Genomic DNA, 8,622 nt, shown 5'->3' with positions numbered 1-8,622 from the left:
TGCCCCCTCTCAGGTATTTGAATTTGGTCACACCAACCGGACCACTGAATACACCAACCTCAATGAACACAGCTCTCGGTCCCATGCCCTTTTAATCATCACCGTTCGGGGCACTGACTATAGCACGGGGCTCCGGACCACTGGTGAGTGAGTGTCTCAGGTATGGGATGGAGGACGGGGGTAGTGAGGATTGGAGGTGGAGAGAGAGGAGAGTGGAGAGACTGAGGGCTTGAACCCCAGGGGAAAAGGGAACCAGGGGAGACCCAGAGGAAGTTGGTGCTGAGACTTTGGTGTCTGGAGACCCGTGTGGGCATAAGGAAGTAGATAACTTGGCAGCACTTTCTTGACTGTTTTCCATACCATTCTCGATTCACTGCCCCTACAGAACACAAAGCCAAGCTGAGGATGGGGAGTTTTGACACCAGAGGAATTATTTCCTTCCCTCTGGGACTCTACTTACCTTACTTTTGTATTAGGGAGTAACCAGCCTGGTCAGCGTCTGGACTGTTCCTGGGGCAATTGCCTATTGGTTATGCCTTTGGGAGTAACTCCAGTAACCCAATGGTCCCAGTTCCAAAAATGAAGCTCAAATTGCATCTCCTAGGGGTTCTCTTCTAGGGGAACATCATGCAGAATGGCAGATTGTTAGTCCTGTGGGTCATGCAGCTCAAGATTCTTGAGATGATGAGTCTGGTGAACCCTTGCCATGGGTTGATTTGTAAATCAGTCTAGTTGTGGAGTCTGGAATCCTCACCTGACCTTCTTCTGCAGGGAAGCTGAACCTAGTGGACCTGGCTGGGTCAGAACGTGTGGGCAAGTCTGGAGCAGAGGGCAGTCGGCTCCGCGAGGCCCAGTACATCAATAAGTCTCTGTCGGCCCTGGGAGACGTGATCTCTGCTCTTCGGTCCCGTCAGGGCCACGTGCCATTCCGTAACTCCAAACTCACCTACCTACTCCAGGACTCACTCAGTGGGGACAGCAAAACCCTCATGCTGGTGCAGGTGAGACCCAACAGGAGAGGCTGGAGAGGGGGAGGATAGGGCTGTCCATTGGTCCAGGGAAAGCAAAGGTGTGGTTGGGAAAAACCCAGAAGCCCTGTGCTCCCTGCCTCACCCATGGGTAGCAATTAGAGGCTACTCCTTTCTGTGACAGAGAAGCTTCCTGAGGCTTAGGGCACAGGAAGCAAGATTAACCGAGTGTACACAGACCAAATGAATCTCCTCTGGGTGCCTTGGGGATGTGCTTTCCATACCTGGTTTGTTCTTAGAGGTAGAGGATACTCATAAGTTGTCAGACTTACAACTAGAGACTTTAGACCAGAGTTTCTTAACCTGGGGTCCATAGACCCCAAAAAGGTCCATGAATAGATTTCAGGGAGTCTGTGATCTTGGTTGGGAAAAAAATTACACCATTTTTTTTCATATAATTGGTTTCCTTTGTAATCCTATGTATTTTTTGCATTCAAAACCATGATTCTGAGAAGGGGTCTATAGGCTTCATTGCTGTCCAGACACAGAAGTTAAGAATCCCTGCTCTGGTCTGACCCCCTCATTTTCCAGCTCTCCCTCCTGCACAGGGGGCTTATGGAATGAATGGCTCTTCAAATCCTCCTTACTGTGCATTACTAGGGTCCCCGTGGGTCTGGTCCACGCTGTTTCTTTTTCTTCTTTGGCACATCATGGTTGTTCTCCATGATGTCATCTCTGAAGGTTAAGGATAGGCCCTCAAGTATGTGTCCCTGCACAGACTGTTTGAGATCTCCTGTGCAATCGTTCATCTGCGTCATGGATTCCTTTGGCAGCAGTCTGCAGAAGTCTCTGGACGCATGCTCAGAATCGTTTTAATTTTATTTTTTAAATTATATTTTCATTTTTTCATTAAGTATTTCCCAACTACATTTAAATTTCTCAACATTAATTTTTTAATTTCAGTTTCAAATTCTCTTCTTCCCTCTAGCTCCTTCCCCACCCATTGAGAAGGCAAGCAATACATGAGAATTCATGCAAACATTTACACATTAGTCATGTTATAAAAGAAGACACATTCAAAATCCAAGAAAAATAAAGAAGGTGAAAAAAGTATGCTTCATTCTGCATTCGGAGTTCACCAGTCCTCTTTCTAGATAGAGATACATACAGCATTGGTCATCGTGGGTCCTTTGGAATTGTCTTGAATCATTGTTTCGAACAGAGCAGCTGCATCTTTCACAGTCGATCATTGTACAACGTTGTTGTCACAAAATGTTGTTGTACAGTGTTCTGCTTCTGCTCACTCCGCTTTGCATTCATTCATATAAGTCTTCCCAAGTTTTTTTCCAAAGCCTTCCTGCTTGTTGTTTCTTATAGCACAATAGAATCATGCTTTTAAATGCATGAAATCAAATACATAGGATGGCAAAAGAAATCAATCACATTGAAATAGTTATCCAAATATTAACAAGCTAAGTTCAGGGACCCTCAGGTTAAGAACCCCTGACCTGAACCTCTTTCTACATCTCCGTTTATGTCTCTGCTGCTCATAGCTGCTCCCTGCCCTCCCCTTCCTAAAATCCCTGATGGCCCATGAGTTGATATGTCTTCTCCATGGGGAGTATTGAAGAGGGGATTTCTAGGCTGTGACTCTCTGTTAGCAAAGGGCAGTGGGAGTCCCAGAAGAGGTGGCATCATGGGTAATCAGTCAGTTAGAGGTTTCCTGCTCATTTTTAAGCTGCTCTGATCTATTCCTTAACACAATGCAAGATAGGTGCCTCCCCCCTTTTTTTCATGAGCTCCAGGGCACAGGAGACTTCCTTTTGGGAAAGAATAGATGCCAGAGAGTTGTTCATCAGATACTTGTTCCCAACAAGAGTATTTAAATATGTCATAATGGTCACAGGTGCAACATTTCCCTCACTTAGAAAAGCCCCCTTGTCATCTCCAAACTCAGTCCAAAGGTAGGGGAGTCTGGCCAAAGCATAGTGGGGGTCTGTAAGCTTGGTCTTGACACCAAGGAGTACAACTATGATGACTCAAGGACTCCTTTCAGAGGATCTATGGGGACGCTGCTTGGTCTTTGATGATGGCATTTCAATATCATTGGTTTCCTATGTTACTTTTAAAAACATGATTGTGAGAAGGCTTCATCAGACTGTTAACCAGAGGGGTCCGTGACCCAAAAAAGCAAGGTGAAGAACTTCTGGGCTCAAGGGTTCAGAGAGCTGGACTTCTGTGCATTCTTGTGTCCAGACTGAGAGATTCAGCCAGTAAACAGAACCCACGGGGTGAGGCCAGCCCTCTGCCATGCCTTCTTCCATGGGTCAGAGCCGGGCACAGGGTGCTGATGGCAGCATCTGTTGGGTCCAAGCGCCTGAGGTACCTATAGGAGATGCTAGGAAAGCCAGCTGCACAGTGCCTGTGCCTGGCCTCCCCAAGGCCCTCTGCTCTCTCTGCAGGGGAAGTTACTCATGATGAGTCATGAAGGAATCTCTCCTGCCCTTGCTCCAGTAAAACCCCCATAATAAAGTCTCCCGTCATGCCACCAATCTGGTTATACCAGTGTTGCCCAGACCAATTTGTCTCCAGAACACTTCGGAGCTGGAACACTAGACAGAACCTAGAGTCCATGAATGCACCTCATAGATCTATCAGTAAGAGAACAGATTTAGAGCTGGAAAAGACATTCGAGGCCATTCAGTCCAATGCTCTCATTTTACTGATGAGGAAACTGAGGCCTAGAAAAGTTAGCCAGGATCACACAATTTCCTTTAATTTTTGGATCATTGGTTCCCTCGTAGCTGATGAACCAGCCACTTAACACTTATTCCTTGAAGTTAGATTCACTGCCTAGGTATTATAATGGAAAAGGCGCTAAACCTGAGGTCAGAAAGACCTGAGTTTGAATCCCACTTCAGATACTTATTAACCATGTGACCCTGCCTCAGTTCCTCCATCTGTACGTGAGAGGGCTGGACTTGATTTCTCCTTAGCTCTAAGTCCTGAGATCCCTGTGGAATGCAGCGGATAAATCATTTGCCTAATTTAAAGATTTTATTTGGCTGTCCTCTGTCCCTTTCTTAATCCTTCTTGTGATTTCTTTGCCTGATGAGTTCATTTCTTCTTGTTATCCCTAGAGCGTATCTGTTATCCAGAACTTTGCGCTCTTCTTAGCTTTGCTCATTATTTTGGGTTGATTTTATAAAAATTCTCTTATGAGGATTTGTGGTTGGTTTGCTTGTTTTTGGTGTTTCTGTTGCTGTTTTGATGGGGGAGAGGCGCCTCTCCAAAGCCCGAGGCTTCCTTGTAGCCTCTCAGAGCCCTTTCTGGAAAGCCACTCACCGTGTAGGGGCTGAAGAAATTGAGTGGCCTGGCTGACTGCCTAGGTCCCTTCCTCGTGAGTTTTGTCAGTAAATTTGGGACCTTCAGGCTTGGGACCTGGACCAGCCTGACTGAAAGGGCCGAGGGAATGAAGTTCTTGTGTCACCTGCAGGTCTCCCCCGTGGAAAAGAACACCAGCGAGACCCTGTGTTCTCTGAAGTTTGCTGAGAGAGTAAGGTCCGTGGAGTTGGGCCCAGGGTCCCGGAGGGCTGAACTGATGTCGTGGTCTAGTCAGGAGCACTTGGAGGTAAGAAATGACCGCCCTCATGGGGCTGGGTTTTCTCACCTTTCTCCGGCGCCAGACTTGTTTCCACATTTCTTTGTTTCTGTGGGTTTCCTGGTGCCCTGACACAGCCCTCACTCCGGGCTGATGCCGGTGTCCTTTCTCTCTCTAGTTTGAGGGAGGCTCAGTCCAGACTCCATCTTCTGCCCGATCCTGTTGTTCTTCTAGTTCTGGAGCCGCCATGAGCCGGTCCAGCTCAATCCGGAGGAAGCTGCAGACCTCAGGTAAGTCTATGGGAGAAGAGGCCGAGTGAGAAGCACTTTCCTGTAATCAGGGCTGTGTGCCCGGGGGTGCTGAGGGAGCATGAGTGGGCAGGGAAGGCACATCCTCCCTACTCCCACCTGCTCATTGGCCAGTCTTCTCAGATCATAGGAGCCAGCCTCTCCTCAGCCAGGAACAATGGCCTCTCAGTCACTTGGGCAGCCTGATGCTGGGGACCCTTTGGGAGCTTACAGAGATGCTCACTGACCAGCATGGCCTGGTGGGAGTGGGCTAGGCACAGACGTGGGGCAGAGCCCCAATTCTCATTGGGGAAAAGGTACTGCATCCACTTCACCCACTAACTGAGTGATTTACCCTTGAGCCCCCAGGAAATTTGTTCCCCACGGCATGGCACGTGCTTGTCAGTCAGCTACTTTAATGCTGGGAGAATCCAAATGGCCCATCTTTTTCGGTTCTCCTCCCTTAGGCCAAATTATTTTTATTATTAGAATCACGCTTTAAAAATTTTTTTCAAGGCAGTTTCCCATTTATCATCTCCTTTGAGCAGAGATCATTTTCCTATTTTGCAATGGGCCAAGACTCTGCAGCACAGAATTCACTCAGTGAGCTAGTTAAAGGGCCAGAGCAAGCCAGGTTTCTTTTGCCTCTGGGGTTCTTTCCAAGGGAGTCCAGCTCTGGAACAAGCCCAGTATCCCCTTCTCAGAGCTGAAAGGGAACTCAGAGACCCTTATTATACCCGGGAGGAAACTGAGACCCAGGGATGTGAGCTAACTTGGCTCACATTTATTATTAGAGGCAGAATTTAGACTCAGGTCTCCCCTGATTTCAGTACTCTTGTACCATGCCAAGAAAAAGACATCTGTTGGAGTAGGGCCTGCTCACCTGGTCAAGGGTAGGAGATAGCCCTAGGCTGGTGTCCTTCCCATTTCAGAATTTTTTGGGGGGTGTTCTTTTTTGCTTTTGTCCTTGGAAGTAAAAATCATAGAATGTCAGAGGTGAAAAAGGACCTTCCTTCCTTAGAAATTCTTTAGTGCAATGATCTCATTTTACAGATGAGGAAACTTAGGCCCAGAGAAAAGCTTGCCCAAGATCACACAAAGCTAGGGGCAAACTTAAGACTAAGGGTTTTTCTGGACCAGGGCTCTTTTTCCTAGACCAGGAAGTCAGATCAGATGCTGTTTGTCCCTGAGAAGGAGGAAGGGAATATGATTCCAGGCTCTCCAGTGAAACTGTTTTGTTGGCTTTGATTTCAGCCTGAATTCGGGGGTCTGTCTGGCATGTCCCTCGGTGAGTGTTTGGGGAAGGTTGGGGTGAGCCTCTGGCCTCCATGGTGAAAGTCTGCTTTCGTTTCTGCCTGGAGAGTGGATGCTGGAAGGCCCTGGGTTTCACTGCTAGGATGCAGCCTCAGGGTTTCTTGCTTTTCTTTTAAATGGGGTCCTGCCCTTTCCCTTCCCAGGCCCTGGCAGGTCTGTTTTGGGTGGCCCAGGAGCATGTGCAAGGCAGCCAGTCCCTTGTCCTCTTCCTTGATGCTTTTTTATCTCTCCTTTCTATTGTAGGAAAGACGAAGCCAGTGCCAGTGTGATGCACCAGGAACCAGCATCTGGGTGTCCAGTGCCCGGGAAGTCCGAGGGTGCGAGGCTGCAGGAAGGACATTGCACACTGCTCACCTGCTCCCTTTCCACCCAGAATCAAGGACCCTAAATGTGCAAAGACTGTTCTTAGGCCCAGGAAGGAGAGGGCTTCTCCTTTCTGCCCTAGACACTCTGCTTCTCCCCAGCCCTTTCCCCGACAGATGTGAAATTAGTTTTGAAGGAAATGAATCTTTTCCTCAGCCCAGACTTCAGGGAGCACAGATGGTGTGTGTGGGGCCACGGGCCCGTCTGGACCATAGGCACATCCCAGCCAGTAGGACCAGCCTCCTCATCCTGCCTGTGGGTTGCAATCGTTTTAGGTTGCAAGGAGGCACCTTGGTCCTTGGGCTTCAAGTTGACTCATCTGGAAGTCTGTGTTAGTCCAGATGATGGGAGCTGGGCCTGGCCCTGGGAGCAGGTGCCCACCTTTCTGATAGCTGACATACAGTACATTCTGTGCTCTGACTCAGACCTAATCATGGACAGAAGCGGGCATACCCTCAGGACCTCGGAGAAGTACATCAGAAGAACCTAGACTTTGCCTGCCTATTGTCTCTCACGTCCCAGGGCCCATCTCTTAGCCTGAGACCTGCTGCCAGATCCCCTGCCTGTGGGGGCCCCAGGGGCTGCAACTCAACTCAATCTGTGGAATTGGCCTTCATTTTGCTCTTTGTGAGTTTTTGCTTCAAATACTCCCTTAAAGCCAGTGGGCAAAGAGGAAACTTAGATTTCCTTTGTGATCTCCCTGTGAGAACATGATGGCATCAAGAAATTATCTTTGTTCCATTGTGTGGGCTGCCACACGCAGGGCTCATTACAGCTACACCTGAAGGCTAGAGAGGAGGGACTCGTCTGAGAAGGAAGGGGACAGCAGACATGGGCTTTCTCCATGGCTTCTGCAGCCCACCCTGCTGTGGAAACAGTGACTCCTTATTCTAAGCCCACTGTCCTTCCCTACTTCGTGGAGCTACCCTCCTTCCTCCATTTCCATCCATCCACATGACTTGGTTTTCTGAAAAACCATTAACCTGTAGCACTCAAGAAGCTGCTCTAACCTCTCCTCTTTGCCATGTAGAGGAAGGAGGCTGGGAATAGCCACTATCCCTCCATAACCAATCTGAGAACTTTGTGGGGCTAGGGAAGGGGGGTTGGCTCCCTTCCATCTCCCGGCATAACATCCTCTCAAATCCCGTTCTTTCTGCTTCCCAAGGGAATGATGCACTTTATGGAAAAAGTCAGCAGACTACCCCATCCAGTCATCTGGGAGGGAAGAGGTGACAGCTCCAGGGACAGGCTGTTTCAAAACAACGTGGGAGATGGGGGGAAATCGGCTTTCAGAACGCAGGTGGTTGGCGGGCAGGCAGTAAGCCCACAGCTGCAGGGAGGTCTATTCCCTAAGCCCTCACCTGTGCAGAAATCCCAGGGAGGGGATCGTCTTACCCTGCGAGGGATTTCAATCTTGAAACCCTAACTTCCTTCTCACCTCTTCCACCCTTCTCAGTTTCCTTAGGTTCATATTTGGTAAACCCAAGGAGGGGAAGGGACTGGAAACCTAGAACACAAGAGGAAAGGGGCAATGAGCTAACCTCCCTCCAAGTGGGAAGCAAAAGCATGAAAAGTGAATTTGTATATACCTGTGTATAGGTGTACATAGACACCGCTGGAGAGTTCATCTAATCGGCGGATATATATTTTAAGCTTTTCTTTTCTCAATGGCCCCCCCAGGCTGTTGCTGGACGCGTATTTATATCTCCCAGAGGCTCAGTGCCCTCAGATTCATTTTTTGTGTGTGAAGTTTGATTGTTGTTTGTGGCCCAGCCCTCTTGGAAGCAAGGAGGTCCTTGTGAGGGATGGCCGAGCCCCTGACATGATGCCTAGTGACTGCAGACACCTTACATCCAATTGTCTCAGATGCACTGATTTCTCTTTTCCCAGTACAGCCCTTTTTAATGTTTCTCTCATAATTCCTAACCAAGATCTTTTGGAATATGAGCTGTTTTTACTGATTTTAATAAAGAGAGCTCTTTTGCACAAATCATGAAAACTTACTCTAAGTGTAGACATCCCTTCCCTTGTGGAAGGGAAGAGTGTGTGTGTGTGTGTGTGTGTGTGTGTGTGTGTGTGTGTGTGTGTG

General features: G+C 48.4%; 1 protein-coding gene across 6 annotated transcripts in view; it reads left to right on the top strand.

The window, feature by feature from the left end:
* Positions 1-8,532, top strand: part of KIFC3 (kinesin family member C3) — a 62,128-nt gene extending 53,596 nt beyond the window's left edge. For 5 of the 6 annotated variants that reach the window (XM_069087586.1, XM_069087585.1, XM_069087588.1 and 2 more), the window contains 5 exons: positions 14-143; positions 772-1,001; positions 4,465-4,599; positions 4,748-4,859; positions 6,414-8,532. In XM_069087586.1, the coding sequence (XP_068943687.1) occupies positions 14-143; positions 772-1,001; positions 4,465-4,599; positions 4,748-4,859; positions 6,414-6,439 (633 nt within the window). In that variant the 3' untranslated portion in view covers positions 6,440-8,532. Of the gene's footprint in view, positions 1-13; positions 144-771; positions 1,002-4,464; positions 4,600-4,747; positions 4,860-6,110; positions 6,145-6,413 lie in introns of all 6 variants that reach the window. The other variant, XM_069087584.1, reaches the window with a different exon arrangement.
* Positions 8,533-8,622: the final 90 nt, after the last annotated feature.

The sequence above is a fragment of the Petaurus breviceps genome, unplaced genomic scaffold (genome assembly GCF_028583685.1).
Source record: "Petaurus breviceps papuanus isolate PSGF00001 unplaced genomic scaffold, PetGlider_PUasm1.0 182, whole genome shotgun sequence".
Lineage (NCBI taxonomy): Eukaryota > Metazoa > Chordata > Mammalia > Diprotodontia > Petauridae > Petaurus > Petaurus breviceps.
This window is presented reverse-complemented; position numbering and strand designations above follow the sequence as displayed.